Source organism: Balaenoptera musculus, chromosome 19, assembly GCF_009873245.2.
Source record: "Balaenoptera musculus isolate JJ_BM4_2016_0621 chromosome 19, mBalMus1.pri.v3, whole genome shotgun sequence".
In the NCBI taxonomy this organism is placed as follows: domain Eukaryota; kingdom Metazoa; phylum Chordata; class Mammalia; order Artiodactyla; family Balaenopteridae; genus Balaenoptera; species Balaenoptera musculus.
The window spans coordinates 18,992,627-19,013,085 of NC_045803.1; the positions used below are offsets into that span (position 1 = coordinate 18,992,627).

At 44.5% G+C, this 20,459-nt stretch overlaps 1 protein-coding gene across 1 annotated transcript in view; it reads right to left on the bottom strand.

The window, feature by feature from the left end:
- GPATCH1 (G-patch domain containing 1) overlaps positions 1 to 20,459 on the bottom strand; it is a 38,927-nt gene extending 18,468 nt beyond the window's left edge. Inside the window, exons 1-10 of the mRNA XM_036834928.1 lie at positions 20,118 to 20,459; positions 14,800 to 14,934; positions 12,028 to 12,113; positions 9,657 to 9,817; positions 8,962 to 9,059; positions 8,378 to 8,436; positions 7,423 to 7,665; positions 6,203 to 6,350; positions 2,887 to 2,966; positions 73 to 277 (exon numbers count right to left, since the gene is read on the bottom strand). Of these exons, the coding sequence (XP_036690823.1) occupies positions 73 to 277; positions 2,887 to 2,966; positions 6,203 to 6,350; positions 7,423 to 7,665; positions 8,378 to 8,436; positions 8,962 to 9,059; positions 9,657 to 9,817; positions 12,028 to 12,113; positions 14,800 to 14,934; positions 20,118 to 20,190 (1,288 nt within the window). The 5' untranslated portion in view covers positions 20,191 to 20,459. The remainder of the gene's footprint in view (positions 1 to 72; positions 278 to 2,886; positions 2,967 to 6,202; positions 6,351 to 7,422; positions 7,666 to 8,377; positions 8,437 to 8,961; positions 9,060 to 9,656; positions 9,818 to 12,027; positions 12,114 to 14,799; positions 14,935 to 20,117) is intronic.

Sequence of the window (20,459 nt, forward strand, 5' to 3'; positions counted from 1 at the left end):
ACTTTCCATTTTGATTTGGATAACTCAGATTATTATAAATGTAATGATTTTAATCTTCTCTGTGGCACGTACCTTGAATAGGCGTTTCTCCTAGCAACTCTCCCCGCTTGGAGGCATTCAGTTGGTGCCTACTATGTGTCCCTGGGTCATGTGTTGGCTTTCCAGCTGACTCTGATAATACCTGAAGTAAGTGGGAGTTCTCTGAGGTTGCAGCCACAACAGGTCTGAAATAATGCACTGGTCGATAGTCTCTTGGCAATTCGGGTGGTGGATAAATCTTACAAAAACAAAACAAAACAAAACTCAGAACATACAGGCTGCAAGGTGATCATGTTTCATTTAACCAAGAAAACTCATTACCTGTGAGCGTGGTTAACCCCACCCTTTCCCAGGCTAGCACCTGGCAGGGAGGCAGCACCGGGAACAGCCTGCCCAGGTGCCCCGCCAACATCCGTCCTGGATCTGGAGGGTCACCAGAACCACACTGTTCTCGTGGCCACACATTTTAAATATCACCCCTGACCACTCTACTCAGAGATGCTAACACGCATGTTTTATATGAGAACAATAATGATAATTATAGTTACTACTACTGGCCCACGTGCAAAACTGGCCCATTGTGAATCAGAAAATTTAGAAAAGTATGATTCACAGCTTAAATAAAAAGAATAACTTTAAATAAGTTACTTTTAAACTCAGAATTCTTGGGACTTCCCTGGTGGTCCAGTGGGTAAGACTCTGTGCTCCCAATGCAGGGGGCCCGGGTTTGATCCCTGGTCGGGGAACTAGATCCCACATACATGCCGCAACTAAGAGTTCGCATGTCGCAACTAAGAACCCTGCATGCCGCAACTAAGACCCGGCACAGCCTTAATTAACTACTTAATTAATTTTTTAAAATCACATTAGGTTTTTAAAAAAAACTTTTTTTTAATAAATAAATTCAGAATTCTTTTTTTGGTTATGTTTCAGTTCCAAATTGGAGTTTCAGGCCTTATTTTTTGGTCCAAGGTATTTTTCATTCAAAAGCTGACTGAAGTGAAATTGAAATACATTTGGGAAATTCAGGTATTAATGATGGTAGAACAGATAAGCTAAAAGAAAGTATTAGATATTTTTAAATTATTGCTCTAAATGGTCTCCCTTGCTCTTGGTCTAACAAACACATAGTTATGGACAGTCCTATTTAAGCTGTTTTCTAGATTTTTCAGCTACCTGGAATTCTGAGCTCTGTAACCAGTGAAGCACTGAACACTCTCTGGCTGTGGTTCTCAGCCCCACACAGCGCTCACTCGAGAGGTTTAACAATGCTGATGCCTGTGTCCCATCCCACAGAAAAGTCGGCTGCAGTCGGAGTTTCCCAAGCTTCCCAGGTGGTTGTAAAGTGCAGCCTGGGGTGAGCACCTGGTCCAATGAAAGTCATGAAAGAGTGCTATTATCATTGTTAGGAAATCTCATTTTTTTATCATCTTAGCCTGACCGCCTTCTCTGAAAAACGTAACTCCCAAGTCAGCCAGCAAACACTCTCGTGTTACCATGACACAAAAAACCCACAGGAGCATGGCAGATAGGAGGGGTGTATACACACGACTCTTCTTAATATCCGCCATCGGATTCAAAGCATTTCAATCCCTCTGCTAAATCACTGCTCTGTTTTGCCTCTGGATCCAAAGGCTGGGTTTTTAGCCACATATTAGAAAACCTGCCTCTCTGTGAAAGGCTCAGTGAACACAGCCGTGCTCTGAATCGTTCACACCCAAAGCCCTATGCCAGCAAGGAACCTCCAGGGCCCATATCTCCATTTACACACTCTGCCACGACAGTGCATTTGTCTGTCTGCCACCCTCGATAAGCAGGAGCTACTTGGGGGCCAAGACTTATTTAAATAGTCCTATTTACCCTTGAGTCCTAAGCTGAATGAGTACTTAACCATTTTTATGCTCCCTTTTCATACATGTAAAAAACTCACATTCTCCTTTGACATAATATGACATTTCTGGTAAATAACAGCGGCTGACTATGTGCCCAACACTGTTCTGAACATATTCTGCTCTCTGTTACAGCACATTAACTATCACGACTAAACAAATCAAAGCTGCTGTAATAACGTATGTGGTTTCTCAGGCTGCGCTGCTCCTGGCCTCCCTGCTTCCGGAGAACCGCAGGCCAAGCCACAGAGGTACTTAACAAATGTTCGCTGAGTTAAAATCAAAAAGCCCATTAAAGTGTGGAACAATCTAAAACAAGGATGCCAAGGAGGCAAAGGGCCAGGCACCCCTCCTGAGCTACCAGCACCCATGCTAACCTGTGAGCACACGTGACTCTGCTGGGTGTTAAAGAGCCACGTGGCCAAAGCTGTAGAAAGGCTCACAGAAACAAAACTACCTGGAAAGGCATGAGGAGTTCTCCCCAGGACTCGACCCACACGTTCCCAGCTTCTCTCCCTTCCGCTCGGCACAGGCAAGGAGCCCAGGGAGCCCTGCCCACAGCAGCTAATGTGTTCCACGGTGCCCAGGAGGAGCTGGGACCGTGGGCTGTTACGGCTCTTTGAAATTTTCTTTAAGTTACATTGCCCCTAGGATTAGATCAATTCCATTCTCCCACCAGCTTCTAATGTAATTCTTCCTTAATGGAAATAACCACTCACTTGAAGTTGGGATTTAAAAGATTAGCAGTTAGATGTTTTGAACACGATGTGGCTACCAACTGACATTTCCAGTGCAGAATATGTTTCCCTGGACAACCACTAGTAAACAGACTGTTGCTTTCTGTTAGCAGAATTTATTTACCTTTTCAATTGTTAATGGAATAACTCAGATTACGCAGCAGCAAATATTTTAAGTGCTAAATCAGTTTAAAAAAAAAAAAGAAAGAGAAAAATCTTACTTTCTTAGAAGATAAAGGTTTAGAAGCCAAGGAGAATCCATCCAAAATTTTGCCAATGTAGCGAAGCTCTTTCTCTGATTCTACAAAATGATGTCATTTGATTAATTCCAGAGGCAGAGAAAATTAGAATAAGACAAAAGACCTCAGTTTTTTATCTTCGAGAATATAAACACTACATGTCATAGTTGCAATCAGTAAAAGGGAGGAAAGAATGGCATGTAAAGCCCTCACACCTCTGTTGACTCAGTGACTGGTAGCCCAGACCACACCGCCCTGGGCTGATTAGGCTGTCCAGGTAACAATGGCACCTCAACATCGTTATTTAGAAAAAGTACGTAAGGTCCTATGCTAAGGGGCACCAAAGAATATACTCTGTAGAGTAAAAGATCTCAAGAAAAACCATCAAGAGAACAAGTATAGATAAAAATAAAAATAACTTTGAAAGAGTCATTTCTAAAACTAGGTGAAGAACCATGGGGACATGACCTCCCAATTTCTTTAGCAACCATCCAAGTAAGACACAAAAGGCAATACAACCAGGTCAGCCTGTAATCTAACTGTGGGACCAATTAAAAGGTGCTTTTGTCTTTTTCTCAACTGAAATTCTAACGAGAGATAAAGATCACTAATTCAGGATATGACTAACACCCTCTAACTTGCAGCCAGGGATGATCTATTGGTCGTGGAGACAACCCCTTTGATTCTCAAGGATTTTCTGCACATAGAGGTTATGTCGAAAATCCATATGCATGAACTGCATTTTCTGTTGCCAAAAGCCCATGCTACATCACCACCAGCACTTACACAAGCTGGGTGTTGAACCCTGAAGCAGGTACGGCTGCCCGTGGGGCAGGTGGCACTGAGGTTTTCAGCCGCTTAAGATGCAGCACTGCCCTGTAACTACCCTCCCCACAATCTCATTCTTTGCACTTCAACTGACGTAGAACTTTTGGACCAGCTTCTGGAAGTCCCTAAAATTCTGTAGGGTAATATAGGATTAAATTACATTCTTCGAATTTTGTATTCTTTTAAAACCCAGCAATTTGGGACTTCCCTGGTGGCACAGTGGTTAAGAATCCGCCTGCCAATGCAGGGGACACGGGTTTGTTCCCTGGTCTGGGAGGATCCCACATGCCGCGGAGCAACTAAACCCGTGTGCCACAACTACTGAAGCCCTCGCGCCTACAGCCTGTGCTCCGCAACAAGAGAAGCCACTGCAATGGGAAGCCCGCGCACTGCAATGAAGAGTAGCCCCTGCTCGCCGCAACTAGAGAAAGCCTGCAGGCAGCAACGAAGACCCAGCGCAGCCAAAAATAAATTAATTAATTAAAAAAAAAACAAACAGCAATTTCATCTTTATGAAGAAATAAACAAATGTCTACAAAGAGAGAGCCATGAGAATACTATAGCCCTACTTATCATGGAAAAAAAACAAGAACAATTTAAAAATCAGCCATGGAGACTGGCTACGTATAGATTCACTCAGTGAAAAACCGTAAGGTCAAAACTATAGATGTTGTGACCCTAAGGGTAGGAGCGGGAACTGTGGCAGAGAGGGCGTGAGCAGAGGGTGGGGACCTCAGAGGGAGGCACCAACCCAGGCTTGATGGGGGAAGGGCTGGGATTAATCAGCCAGGGCAAAGGTGTTATACAAAGGAAAAGCCAAAGATTTGGCTGAGAAGGCAGATTTAAATATGTATATTTATTATAGCTTAATAATTATTATAAATTAATACATTATATTAATATTAGTAATATAGTATGTGTGTTAATATGTTGATATAGTTAGTGTAAGTAATAACTAACACGTTAATATAAGCTATAATATTAATTAAAATAACATTAATTTAATATATTATATATCTTCTTTTAAGTTATAAAAACAATACATAGTCTTAGTAGAAAAATCTGAAAATATAGGTGAGCAAAAGGAAGAAAATAAAAGTAGCCTAGTTCCCACCCAGAGGTAACATCTACTAACGTCTGGGTGCACACCCGCCCAGCACCTCGTGTAAAACCCTGGGTTCTTTTCGTGGCGATGACGACAGAGGCCGCTCACACTTGCAGAGTGCTTGCTGTGTGCCAGGCACGTTCTAAGCCCTTTACGCACATTAAATTTCCGTGGGATAGGTAAGCCATTGCTGTGCCCATTGCCCAGGCAAGGACGCTGAGGCACAGAGAGGCTGAACAGCCTGCCTAAGGTCACAGCTGATAAATGGGGAGAGCCAGGACGGGAGCCCAGGGAATCTCTCTTCAGAGTCTGTGCTCACAGCCATTAAGCAAACTAAAGTCTGTTTCTCACCTGCTTTTTTCTCTTCTAGAAATGTAAAATTGGCATCATTTTGGGGAGTGATGCTTAGATTATTTAGATGTATTTTATAAGAGTTAGATCAAACTTGATCTGACTATAGCTAAAAACATCTAAATAGATTATTTTATCTGAACTCTCACCTCCTTACTTTAAGTGGTTGTTACAGTAGGTGCCATTTATTCAGTCTTTGAGGCAGGTACTATGCCAAACCTGTGATGCCATTTAATCCTCACAATGACCCCCAGAGTGGATTTTATCCTCACTTTACAAATGACGCCCAGAGAGGCTACAAGCCTTGCCCATGGTCATGCAGCTGGGCAGTAGAGAGCTGGGATTCAAATCTGGGTCTGATTGAGAGCTAAGACTCAAATCCAGGTCTGACTGAATCAAAATCACATGCCATTAATACCTACTGACTCCTTCCTATACCTTTTCTGGAAAGAAAAACTGAAATTCTACTTAGAACCATAGAATCCAAATCACTATACGACTCTGACTTGAAATTCCAGGTGTGTCAAGAGATGTTCATCTCCTAGCTCAACAAGAGCCCCTTAGGAACCAGATAAGTTTAAGTGATGAGATGAGCTGGGCACCAATCTCCATTTTGCTGCAGGTTCTCTGTGTACCTACCACCTGGTTCCCACGCCTGGCCTCCTGACCTGCTGCCTCAGTTGACCTGCTTTGGCTACCTGCCCAGTTCCTTGAGCTGGGAGTGCGTCCCTCTGACCCACTGTCAGCTCTGACCTGCAACACGAGCAAGCACGTGTCCACACACTTGCTCCTTCCCTGATTCCAGGCCCCTCCCTCCTCCCCACTTGACTCTGTCTTGACAGTTGGCTTTGGCCTTGAACTGGTCTAAATCCCACTTCTGTCTTACTTCCCACAATGGGCCTCTCTGATCCCCACTTGTTCCTCACTCTGCATCTTCGACCAACAACTCCCTGCTCCACGGAGGCTAATGTCCCAACACTTGGTCTACCATCAGTTGCGGGTCCATGGAATTACCTTTCTGATTTTTATATTGCCTGGGTGCTGTCCAGCCATAGAGTCCGTCTCCAGGCTCCTCATCCTTCAAAATGGTATCATACTTGGATAGAGTTTCCGTGGCGTAGATATCATCGTCTTCCTCTTCCAGGGCACCTACACCAAAAGCCTTCAAAACCAAGATTTCACACTGAGCCATTATACGTGTTAGCATATGCCTGCCTGCACTGAAGGATAAGGCTACTATAAGGATGGGCCTGATCAGACCACATTAGTACTTCAGGATCACCAAGAGAGAAGCGAATGGGAGCCCCAGATTAACACACGTATCCAAGTCTTTTGGAAAACAATGACCAGAAGTGAATGTCATGCCTCCAGCGCTGCAGCTGTCCTCCAGACTCAGCAGCAGCCACGGGTCTGGGTCTTAGTGCAGGAAGAGGAGTGGAGAAGACACCCAAGCAGCAGTGCAGGGGGAGAAATGGGGCCTCCGAAAGGAGAAAGGCAGAATGTTCATCTACTGAACAACATGGTCTGGTGCCAGCGCTGGTGACCAGGGTCTGAAGACCACCGCTACTCTAACGGCTGCTAGAAGAACTCCTAATCTTTGTGGGAAATGGCGAAGAACAAATATCACTTTTTGTTAAAAGGATTGGAAAAAAAAACATGTGAAGGAAAGAAAAGGTACAAATGAAATGACAAAGTAACCATTCTCTGAACTTATTTTAGGAAATAGACTCTGAATCAATCTGAGAAGACAGGCAATCAGGAAAAGCTCTCCATCTCCTCAAAGGTAAAAAGTAAGTCTTTTTACCAAGGTCCTTTGGTAAAAGTAAAACTTACACCCAGGTTCCTGACTTAGGGCTTGCAGCACTAGGAAAGAGTCGGAGAGGAAGTACAACTTGGACCTGAACTTGGAGAGGCAGATTGTAATCCAAATATTAACTAAATCAAAGAGGTGAGTGTGGTTTTCTGCTCAGCCCCGCAGGGGTGTGGGAAAGCAGTTCTCACTCCTCACACACAAACTCCACCAGGCACGTTAGGTCACAGGGTCTCAGGAACACATATTCAAATTAGGACAGTGTGCTTTACATGTCTTCGGACAAGCCCCTAAGGACAATACAACCACTTTAAGGTCTTCATTTAGTCAATGAATAATGAGTGCTTACTATGGGGCTAATATAATACAGCAAGAATTCTCATTTGTCAACGGTTCCCTGTTTATAAAACAGAAACATTTTTACCTGGCCTGAAATTCCCAATTTTCTTCCTTTATTCACTCCAACATCTCCAAGAAGATTGTTGGTGCCCTCGGGTCCACCACTAAAAAGATTAACATGTTCTCCTGAAGTTCCAAACAGTGCTTGGTGGGGATCCAGGCCCTTGTAAGCCAGTCCATGTACATTATCTTTAGGTGTGAAATCCACAGGTGTGACATCTTTGGGTGCAAAGGTCACATTTTCTGGCAAGTAGTCATCATCTTCTTCCTATTTTCAGTGTTTCAAAATGGAATGAAGGTGAGTCACTGCCTGGTTTAAAGCCTGTAAAATACTATTTTCAAATGCAGTGATTAATTCCAAACAGAACAATTATCATACTTTCGTTTCCACTATTACAAATGACTAAATCAAGCCCCTGAACAAACGATACTAACACAAACAACTCCATTTTTTTTAAACTTTTTTTAATTGAAGTATAGTTGATTTACAATGTTGTGTTAATTTCAGGTGCCCAGCAAAGTGATTCAGTTTTATATATATATATATTCTTTTTCAGATTCTGTTCCATTATAGGTTATTTCAAGATATTGACTGTAGTTCCCTGTGTTATACAGTAGGTCCTTGTTGTTCACCTATTTTATATATGGTAGTATGGATATGTTAATCTCAAAGTCCCAATTTATCTCTCCCCCTTGGCCCCCACCGCTATTCCCTTTGCTAACCATAAGTTTGTTTTCTAGTTGTGAGCCTATTTCTGACAAACAATTCCAAATTAAGAATCTGAACAGACTTGGGACATCTACGGGGCTGGGATGTTGCTAAATACAGTCTCTGACATAATGAGGACATTTTTAGGGTATGGGTATTTCCCTATACTGCGATCTGACTGATTTCTAAAATTTTCCGAACCTAAATTTCACGCTCATAAAGTAACAGGTGCTACTGGGCCAAACTGAAGGTCAATCACCCCATACAATACCTCAGATCCTTCAGAGCCTCCAGGGGGTAATGCGCAGCCATAGATTTTTACTCCAGGATCTATAAAAGAGATTTCAAATGCATTAGTCAGAGGTGACTAAAATTACAGAAACCTGATTCACTGACACTCTTCAGGGGTAAACGGCTGAGCCTGTAAAAGACGCTACAGCTTTAGAGTCGGACACTGAACACTCAGGGATTGTTTTCCACCAGTCCCTGCCCCACCTGCCCTCTGGCAATGATGCACATGGTGAGTAACCACTACTGCCCAGAACCACAGAGAACCCGAAAGAAAGTACTGCTGCCTCCAAGAGTTCACAGTCTGGCTGGGGAGACCAAGGGACGGGAATAATAGAAAATAATCATGTTAAGCTATAACACAGTTTTGGTAAAAGTAGGAAACAAGAACTTTCATATGCTGCTGGTGGGAAGGTAAACTAGTACAATCCTTCCAGAAAGGTATTGTGCATTACACACAAAAAACCTTAAAATACGTGCACACCGCTTGACCCAGCAATCTTACTTCTAGAAACATGCAGTCATCAAAAAGTCTGCTGTAGAGTTAATGACAATCAGTACACATACCAGGTTTCTGTCGGCGTGGTCTTCTCTTTACTCGAGGACCAATTCCTTGTCCTTCCTTCCAACCCATTTTTCTTAGCAATTCAAAACCAACAGATAACCTAGGATATCAAGGCATTGAAAATGAACTTCTTTTTAAAACACTAACAAACAGTAGGAAATAAGCAGCTCATATACTTGTCATGCCTCAGCCCTTTCCCCCATCCCTATTAGAACTGCATGGCCCTGCTGTTCCCACCACAGCTGACTGGACCTGGGGAAGCTGATCAGATGCCCCCTCTCCCAGGCCTTTGGGATGGGCACATAGATGCCAAGCATGTGGCCTGGGAAACCATGATGGTCTGAGGCTGCCACAACAGGCCACATACCCAGGAGCAGAACAAGGAAGTATGCAGAAAGAGGGCAGAATGAGGAGAGAGCCCTTAAGGCTTGTGAGGCAGGGGCTGGGAGGGAAGTCACCCCAGTTCCTAATAGCTCTCCAGCTGCCATGAGCCCCACTAACACAGCCACTGCCTGGAGCTCTAGAGCACTCCATGTGGTAACAGCGCAAGGTCCTTTTGGCAAAATCCCCTTTTGTACTCAAGCTAGGCTGAGAGGGCTTCTCCTACTTGCAACCCAACTATCCCTAAGTAAGATCATCACATATATGCAAGGCAGTGATGCCAAGATCAGAAAAGCCAGAATTAAATTCTTCTTACTTCGCTGGTGTTATGAGGTCATCAAGCAAAGTGGCGCCAGGAATAGGGGCAGTAGCCGCTGCTAACTGCCTGGCCTTTTCTCGTATTCGATCTTTGGTTTTAGAAGCAAAATCATCTGTGGTAACAATCGCTTTAGGTGCTATCCCAAATTCACTAAGATCCTTAAAAAAAAAAAAATTTCAAACAGAATGACTTACATTATTTGGAAAGTGATTAAACATGATACATTACACAGCTTTATTACTTTAAAAAAAAAAAAAAGTTAAAACTACAAAATTGAGTTAGGGATCAACAGAGCAGCTGATTTTACGCCCTGACTTTGGATAAGCTAAGGCCAGTGCCCGAGGACAGGGGCAGGACAGTGGCCACTCAGTGAAGCCACAACAGGCACTGCCAAGCTAGGAAAACAGGAAGTAAGTGTTCTGTTCTTTGTTCTTCTTGGACAATACCTCAAAGGTCAGTGTGAAGGGGGGAAAGGTCTTAGAGGCACAGTCAGCAAGCATTCGGGAGCACCTCTGTGCCAGGCTTAGAGCCAAGTACCATCCGCTGTCTGTCCAGCAGCCACAGCCCCTTCCGCTCTCCCCACGGAGCCCTGATGCTGTCCAGGCACCGGCCTGGCTCTGCACCACCATGCCTTTCAGGAGTGATGTCCTGGGGGGGATGTGTTGGGGCAGGGGAGGGTTAGGGAGTGGGGCTAACATCTTGCCTAAGCCAGTCATCCTGATCCCATTTTCCTCACCAGGGACTGCTTTAAGAACGGGCTTGTAGAACAATTCATTGGAGCCGATGTGAGGGAAAATCCACCAGATGGTTTCTTTGCTCTCAAGGAAAGATTCCAAGAAGAAAGTCCTCCTTCCCACTGGATAATGTCATCCTGGATGTGCCACCTGGAACTACTGTGGCCACCTTGCAACAGTGAGGTGAGATCGTGGAAGGACAAGCTGGCGTGCAGAAGATACCTGAGAGCCTAGGGCCTTGCTGACATCTGGACTTCTTGTTCCATGAGATATGTTTCCTCATAGATTCTGCTAGTCAAACAGGAAGGGGACCACCCCTTGCCACTTACCTGAAGCCTAAAACATGCTCAGGTAGGTATTTTACTTAATCTTTATCACAAGTGAACCCATGACTAGGTTTTAAGGTAAGAGAGGCTTAATTTTACCAGAAAATGTAGCCCAGGCTGCAGGCCGGTAGGACCACTTTAGAAACCCCCCACCGTTTACCCCTAAGAAGCAGACGGTCATGGTCACTTTAACGAGGTGCCCAGATGCCTGCACAGGGCTTCTTTCACTCCTTTCTCTAGTCTAGTCACTCACTCCTCCTTAAACTGCAGTGTGCGTTAAGAGTCACTGTGACTTAGAGAACGAACTTATGATTACCAAGGGGCAAGGGGAGGGGGAGGGATAGATTGGGAGTTTGGGATTGACGTGTACACACTGCTATATTTAAAAGAGGACCTACTGTATAGCACAGGGAACGCTATCTAATATTCTGTAGTAACCTAAATGGGAAAAGAACTTGAAAAAGAATAGATACACATATATGTATAACTGAATCACTTTGTTGTACACCTGAAACTAACACAACACAACATTGTTAATCAACTATACTCCAATATAAAATAAAAATTTTTTTTAATTATGTGGAAAATTAAAAAAAGAAAAAGAGTCACCATGGAAGGCTGTGGACTCAGCTTGACAGACACTGCACTTTTGGGGCACTTGGGGCTTTTTCAAGTAAATTTGCCTGTATATGACCTTCCCCTTACACTCTTTTCTTTTTTTTTTTTTAATTTTATTTATTTATTTATTTATTTCTGGCTGTGTTGGGTCTTCATTGCTGCACGCAGGCTTTCTCTAGTTGCGGCGAGCGGGGGCTACTCTTCATTGCAGTGTGCGGGCTTCTCATTGTGGTGGCTTCTCTTGTTGCGGAGCACAGGCTCTAGGCGCACGGGCTTCAGTAGTTGTGGCATGTGGGCTCAGTAGTTGTGGCTCGCAGGCTCTAGAGTACAGGCTCAGTAGTGGTGGCACACGGGCTTAGTTGCTCCGCAGCATGTGGGATCTTCCCGGACCAGGGCTCGAACCTGTGTCCCCTGTGTTGGCAGGTGAATTCTTAACCACTGTGCCACCAGGGAAGTCCCCCCTTACACTCTTGACTTTAGAAACTGGCACCAGCCAGTTAAGGCACTATGCCAACGAACAAGAATCCATTGATGTACAGGGCACTATGGAGTCCAAATACCAAAAAGATAAAGTCTTTACAAACAAAGAGGAAATCGTACACTGAACTTTCTGGGGAGAGAGAAGGTGCTACAGCAACCAACCACCCACATCTCACCGGCTAACTGGCAGTTAAAGTTCTGCACACCCACCTCTTCATCCATAAAATCTTCGGGACCAAAAACAGATTTGTCTGCTCTGTTCTGTCGTGAAGACACAAAGGAAGAGGGTGTCCATCCTTGAAAGAAAAGAGGTTAGAACATTACAATCCCAGATGGTATTTTGGTTTATAACCAAATAATTAAGTAACACATGTGGACCTGAAACCTCCAATAACTACAAACTCTTAGCTACTTCTCATCTCACTGCTCACATAGACACAATTAGGCCACATAAACTTCTTATTAACCCCCATACGCCCTGTTGTCAGAACTTAGTGGATACAGTAAGGTTTCCCCATAAGAATTTGCAACCAAGAGAAATAAAACAATACACTGAAAGTTAAACTGTGAAAGGAACACAAGTAGATCTCAGCAAAAAAGATGCAAGGTCACCTTATAAGGCAGGACCACTCTGAGACCACCAGGACAGCAATATACACCAACATACTAACACATCAAAGAAACAGTATGTCAGGGTACATTAGTCAGCCATGAAAGGATTCAACCTGGTTATTCTAAGGGCAGGCGATGACCATACCAGGCCCCCAATTCCATCAAATACCTGAGTCCTATAACTAACACCCCTGTTCCCCACCCATGGTAACCAAGCATGTGCTGTGCCTACAGAGAGAAAATGCCCCAGAGGTCAAATGTATCTGTAACCCTCTAAGATACACTTTTTTTTTTTTTTAATTATTTATTTATTTATGGCTGTGTTGGGTCTTCGTTTCTGTGCGAGGGCTTTCTCTAGTTGCGGCAAGTGAGGGCCACTCTTCATCGCGGTGCGCGGGCCTCTCACTATCGTGGCCTCTCTTGTTGCGGAGCAAAGGCTCCAGACGCGCAGGCTCAGCAATTGTGGCTCACGGGCCCAGCCGCTCCGCGGCATGTGGGATCCTCCCAGACCAGGGCTCGAACCCGTGTCCCCTGCATTGGCAGGCAGATTCTCAACCACTGCGCCACCAGGGAAGCCCTAAGATACACTTTTTTAGTCTTCTCTAAGAGTGGCACACCTCCTTCTGACTTCCTACCAGAGTCCTGGGGAGCTGAGGAGTATGGGGCAGACCTATTCTTGGTAGGTGGGTACAGCAGCCTTGTAGGCCAACTTGGGAGAAACCCCAGGACAGTGAAGACCAGCTCTTCCAGGCGATACCCTGGCCCAGCACTTTCCTCCACTTTGGATGTCTATAGTCTTTGCCCTGTACCTGCACAGGACCTGAATCTGTCACTCTTAATGGTAAAGAGATACTCCAGTGTGTTAACATATCACAGTCTACTTGTGATGACTAATCATTTGAGCTGGTCTTACTTTTCAATTATAATATACAGCACAGCCGTAATTATAACAATCAGCAATGTATTCGTGTACTTCTTTCTTCACAAATTCTACTGCCATTTTTAACATTTTAATAAGTGTGCTACTTTAATAGTGCCTTAGTTACCTTACTTTGCTTTTCTTAATAATAAGGCTGAATATTCCACGTAGCATTTCTATCTCCTCTGGGGTAAACTGTTCAAATACTTTGATCATTTGTTCATTGAACTGATCTTTATACATTCTGGATACTGAACTTTAACCATCTTATTTATCCTAATTATTTTTCTTACATGCCTTCCCCCACCCCTTTCTTGTATTGTGTTTCATCTTTATTTTACTATCGTCGTTTTTTCTTAGATTTATTATTTTTATTTATTTATTTATTTTATTTATTTTTGGCTGCATTGGGTGTTAGTTTCCGCATGTGGGATCTTTCGTTGTGGCGCGTGGGCTTCTCTCTAGTTGTGGCGCATGGACTCCAGGGCGCGTGGGCTCTGTAGTTGTGGTACGTGGGCTTAGTTGCTCCGCGGCATGTGGGATCTTAGTTTCCTGACCAGGGATCGAACCCGCGTCCCCCTGCATTGTAAGGCGGATTCTTTACCACTGGACCACCAGGGAAGTCCCTACTATCATCGTTATGTATGAGTTACTTTTAAAAATATATACAAAAGATCTGGTTCATCTTGTTCTTAATAACTGCTATGTGAGTTAATCAGTCATCTTCATTCGTATTTGATATACATAAGACATTTTCTTCCAGTTTCTGTGTTAAAATGTTTTTTAAAAACATACATTCCTTTTTTTTTTTTTTTTTTTTTTTTTTGCTGTGCTGCGCAGCATGTGGGATCTTAGTTCCCCAACCAGGGACTGAACCCGTGCCCACTGCAGTGGAAGCCTGCCAGGGAATTCCCAACATACATTACTTTAAACAATACAGAATTTATTGTATTGCATAATGTGAAGAATGTGACTGACTTTTCTCCAGGTGGAGAACATGTACTGACAAGTGACGCTGTGGAACCCAGTGTTGGGACCCGCAGGGTCCTCAGCCACAAATCAGCTGGGACACCTGCCCTCCTTAGGCACGGAGTCATGTGAGACGATGATTACCTGAGTGCATCTGTGTGAGAGCACTGAGTGTGTGGCAAGATACAGTATAAAACAGAAGCCCTTATTATCATTTAATCATTTGGTTATGACGTTATCTATTTTTTTTCTTTAAAGTCAAAGAAAACTCTCTCACCTTCAGGTTGTAATCAATGAACAACACACAAGTTGTCTCTGGAAACATTGCAAACATTCAAAGAACACAAAAGACTACAGCGTATGTACTAAAATGTTTTTAAAAGTTTTTTTAAAAGGGAGAGGTGAGGGAGGGGAGCAAAACTCCTGCGGTATTTCAATCATTTGCTTTAGCGATATAGTAGCTACAAGTAGGGAAATCCTACCTTCTTTGGAGCCAACGGTGTTGAAGTAACCAGCAGAGAAACCTCCACTGAAGGCTCCATGAAATCGTTTATACCTTCCTTTTTCGTCTCTGACAGTCTGATCCTGAAGAGGAATTGGTTTCTTTGGTCTCTCACCTGAAAAAGTAATATTTTGAATGGGACAGAAGGTGATGGTGGGTTAGAGAGGATTTAAGGAAAAGATCATTTCTTTAACAGAATGCATTGTTCACTTCTTGTAACTTCAAATATAACAAGTTTAAGTTGCTATTCCTAGACCTTAGTAGCTGATGTAGTTTAGAAAGCAGTATCTCTTATTTATATTAGAAATATGTTTTAGCAAAAATGGCCTGCTTTTCCCACTAAATTCCATTATGAAAACTGAGTTATAGGGCGAAGGGTTCAGAGATGGAGGTGAAATCTGCTGGCAGTAAAGTAGGCAAGCTGCTGGGGTGGCACATGGTGTGCAGAGGTTTTCTCTTCTGGAAATTCACAGCATCCCCGACTCCAGAATTTTTCCATTGGCATTGCCCGTTTTCCCCAAATCTTGAGTTTCCTTATTTCTGGGACTTTCCTGATGTCGTAATTACTGTTCTTTAAGCTTATTCCTTTACTTACTTGGCTGAAAAGGGCTGGGGTGCTAAATAACACCAGCGAAAAGGAACTTAGAACATTTTAGGCTCACCTAAAAATTTCCTTAGGTTTCAAGTTTCATGACACAAATTACTGCCTAATTTTATCAGTTCTAATTAAAACTTCTGAATCTATTTAAAACAAAAAGTAACCATCAAGTTATTTTCAAACATTCACTACTGAAAGCAAGTTAGAAGTAGTTAAGCGCTTGGGGTTGAGAGTCATGGCACTCTGGATTTTAAAGCTAAGCCCACCTTTACTAGCACTTTGGTCACCTATACTAGGGACTTTGGTCATCTTAGCCTCTCTGTGCCTCGATTTCCTCATCTGTAAAATGGGACATTAATAGTAATATCTATTTCATAGAGTTGTTATGCAAATTGGATCAGATAATGCCTGTAAAGTGCTTAGCAAAAAGAGGGACCCACAATAAACACATTTAAAGTACTAGTTGCTCTTTTTTTTAATTTATTTTATTTACGTATGTTTTATTATTTTTTTGGCTGCGTCAGGTCTTTGTTGCAGCACACGGGGATCTTCGTTGCGGCACGTAGGGTCTTTTGTTGAGGTGCATGGGCTTCTCTCTAGTTGTGGCGTGCGGGCTTTCTCTTCTCTAGTTGTGGCACAGGGCTCCAGGGTGCGTGGGCTCTGCAGTTTGTGGCACACGGGCTCTCTAGTTGAGGCGCACGAGCTCAGTAGTTGTGGCGCTCGGGCTTAGTTGTCCCGCGGCATGTGGGATCTTAGTTCCCTGACCAGGGATCGAACCTGCGTTCCCTGCATTGTAAGGTGGATTCTTTACCACTGGGCCACCAGGGAAGTACCCTAGCTCCTATTGCTGTTATAGTAATAGTAGTACATATAGTAGGTAAGATGTATCCTAAAGCCCATGTATACCTGTTACTTCAATAATTAAGCCAGTTACTATTTCTGGATAGTGGAACAAAAAGTAAAGAAATGTCTAGCCTCATAGTCCTAAATTCTTACTTGTAGCTTACGGAGGCTTTAGGTCATTTCTAGAATATAACTCACAGCAGGGTAATCAAGAGGGTTCTGAAGACAGGAGATCTGAGTTCAAATCCCCCTACCCTCCTACTTGCTAGCTTTGTGATTATAGGCAAGTTTTTTGATCTCTCTAAGCCCCAGTCTCCACAACTATAAAATTAGGATAATAACCGAAGTCACCTTGTGGGATGGTGCCGAGGATTAAAAACCACGCGCAGAGAACTGAGCACAGCCCCTGGCCATGGCAAAGCTTGGTTAATATCACTACAATTTCATTTCATTCTAAAGAACTGAATTACAACTCAGGTCCCACAGTCCAAGATTTTCACCATTTCTTAGAAAATACAGTACACATGCTCCTTTACTGCACGTGCACCTGGCACGATTCCTGGCTAAGGTGGAGCTCCTCAGCCTCAGCACTATTGACAGTTTATACTGGATGATTCTTAGTTGTGGGGGACTGTCTTGTTCAGTGGTTAGCAGCATCCCTAGCCTGTCACACCAGATGCCAGTAACGCCCCCATCCCGAAAAAGCATGACAACCAAAAATGTCTCCAGACATTGCCAAATGTCCCTTAGCGGGGCAAATTCATCCCTGGTTGAGAACCACTGGGTTAAGGGGAGAGAGGACAGGTCCTGCCAATGCGAGGTTCTGTTCTTGCTCTGTTCTCCAGGTACTCCTGAGCTGAAAGGGGAGATAAGATCTGCAGACAACTAGATAGAACCGGACAGCAGATGATGAGGGCCAAGCGGTGTGGCTGACCAGGTCCCACAGGGCTCCTGAGGAGGAGGAGCTGCCTCTAACCACAGCACAGGAAAACTCCGGGGAGGAAGTGGCATTTTAGCCAGGCCCTATTATAATTACTGTTACTAATAGTATTATCTCATTTATCATACCCCGATAAGGATGCTCTGATTAAGTAAGTGCCCTAAGGTCCACAGCTAATAAGCACAAAGCTGAAATCAGATCTCAACTCTGCCTCCAAGTCAGGGACACAACCCATTCTGTCCTTTACTTGTTCCCCACCATTAGTTTACTGAGGGCCTTACCATGGAAGCAGCCCTGTTCTAGATGTTGGGTGTGGAAAACTGAATACAACTCCGTCCCTGTTCCCAGGGCACTCCGAGCCCAGCAGAGGAGACCTGCATGTATAGGAACTGTTCTGACAATGTTCAAGGTCCACAACATCAGAGTCACCCAGAGGCGTGAGCAGCATTTGATAGCTGCACATAGGGACACAATTCCCCACAGAGGCATTAATTCCATCAGTAAACAGTAAACAGGAGGTCGAAAAGGGGAAGGTCAGATGTTTGAGAAAGTAGTCTAGTCTGACTGGAGGACAGGGAAGGCACGGAAGATGGAACCAAAAGGGCAGATAGTGCAGCGGGCCTGGAGCAGTGCTGCAGGGTCTGGGGTATGTCCTGTGGGTGACTGGGAGCCACAGATAGTTTTAAGTGGGCGAGTCACAACATCAAGGAAGAAGTAAATGGTCCTAAATTAATCTGAGTGCAGGATGAGCAGGCGATGAGGAGAATTCTACAGCCAAGTGAATGTATCTAAGGGAAGACTAGATAAGCACTGAGGCACCTTGCTTCCAGGCCAGAGGGCCTATGTGTCTATGAGTCTGTGTGTAACAGACCAGCCACTCTCTTACCCAATAAAACTTTCTGTCAGGGCCAGCAACTTTAATTAAGTAATGGAGTCCCCCCTCTACCAATGTTTGTCTAACCTGTCACTAGAACTTCAAAGTAGGAGGTATAAGTGATTATTGGTCTAGTATGTTACATTGTAAAATGTAGTCAGAGTGTGTTTTAACTTCAAAGTGCTTATGAAACAATGGATCAATCCTCAAAAACACCTAGTACTGAGAAGTTAAAGGGTAATTGTAGGCCGGGGTGGTGGGGGGGGGAGTCCATTCTACTTCAAGAGCCTGGCTAGACCATTAGGCTTCATCACAGATTTTATACACCATCAAAACAGGAAGAATTAGAAAAATATAGGTCAAATAGTTGATGACTTACAATATGTCACTTCACAAGGAAACAACTGTGAGACCAGAAATATAGAAATGACACAAACTCCTGCTTGGCAGGGCTGTAATAACCTCCACCCATGCATGTTTAACCCTGTCCTCTTCCTGCATACCGAAATTCTAACCAGCTTTCAAGGGGTCCCATCCTGCATTCTCAGGTTTCCCTGTTAGCTTGTGTAGGTTATTTCCTCTCTACATCACATACTTTAGCACTTGTGAACCTCATACTTTTGTTCTCAACTAGATTTGAAACCCCTCAAATTAAGAATCTTTGTCAACCAATTCCTTGAGACCATGGGATGATGTGTTTGTTAATAAAGCTAATGTGAGCTTAGATTGTGGTAAAGAAATACAGTCTAAAATGAAGGACATACTAATAATGGCCCCAGTCTACCCACACTCTGGTCCCATGCTTGAAGAAAGCTCCAACAAATTAGGGTTGAGGGGACTTTAAACTTAATTTATTAGAAAACTGAGTGTGGTACAGAGATGTCTTAGAGGAAATGCAAGGGGTGTCGTTAAACACATAAGAAGCTTTCAGGAGACTAGCATTTCTCTGTCTTTTGTAAGCAGACAGTAGGGACAGGGCCAGCATCTGGCATAAGCTTCTAATGATTAGACCTGTTTGTAGGGAATAAGAGGGTAATCAGGGGCAACGTCCCAGAAGGACAACCAACCTGACACGATGTGGTCAGGGTAGGAAAAAAGGAGAGTTTGCAAATAACTCCTACCCCACCAAACTTCCTTTGTCTTTCCCACAGGGCTAGCACTGCCATCAGACCTTACTAGCCATCTAATACATGCTTTACGAAACAAATCAAGTCGTTAAGTGGATCAGACCAGAAACACAGGGGAGAATCTTGCTTCATCTTGCACTCACCCCCACATTCCACCAGCGAGTCGGGTCAGCTCTGCTTTCAAAGCACATCTCAACTCACCACTACTTAACCACCGCCACCATCATCGCCTGGCCTCTTTTTGCTAATCTCCCTGCTTCACTCCTACCCACCCCCAACCCGCCTACCCTCAAAATCGAGGACAGACTAATCTGAAAAATATACCCCTCCTTTGTGTAACCCCCTCCCCCATGACTCTTCTACACTTAGTATTAAAATCCAAACTCCCTGACCATACCAACTAAGGCTCAACCCCCGCCTCCCCCTCTGACATCATCTTCTACCAGCCTCCCCCTGGTGCTGTCTGCTCCACCCACATCAGTCCTACCTGTCCCTCAATTTGCCAAACTGGCTCCGACTTCAGAGCCTTTGCACTTGCTGTTCGCTTCGCCTGAAATGCTCTTCCCCCAAATCTTCGTACGGTTGCTTCCTTTCTCTGTTTCAAGGCTGAGCTCAAACGTCCTCTCCTAGGAAAAACATTGCCTGACCACCGCTCTTCCCCTACCCCCGCTCTCACACGAGCCTGTTTGTCATCTTTCTTCTTCCCATCCCTCCGGGCCTCCCATCCGTCCCTGCAAAACGTGAGCACCCCGCAAGCACAGTGCACGCCTCTCCGATCGCTGTTCCCAGAGCCCGTAGCAGGCGAGCCTTTCCCCCGGTGCCAGACAAGGTCTGGCACAGAGTTGTGCGTTTTTGCCCCGAATCCTGGACCCCCGGCCTGTTTTCCACAGGCCCCGGCGACGAATGTAGCCCGCACCTTCTTCCAGCAGCTCCAGGCCCGTCCCATAGCTGACCAAATCCTCGTCACTGTCCCCATCCAGCGCCGCCATCCTGCTCCCTTCCGGGCCTCGCCCCCTCGCTACGGAGGCCTCAATGGGCAAAATGCCTTCCGCGCTTTAATCTCCGCGAACCGCAGCGAAGCTCTAAGCGCAGGTGGCGGAAAGTGCTCACCCCGCCCGGCAAGCCTCTCTCGGATCTGCGCCGGGTGGTTCTCAAACCCGTCCTGTGGGAGGCGGACCCCGGCAGGAGTTGTCTCGGAGGCTTTGGCTGCCACGACATCCCATCCGAGCTCCACCATGTGCCGGTCAGGAGGAGGCGC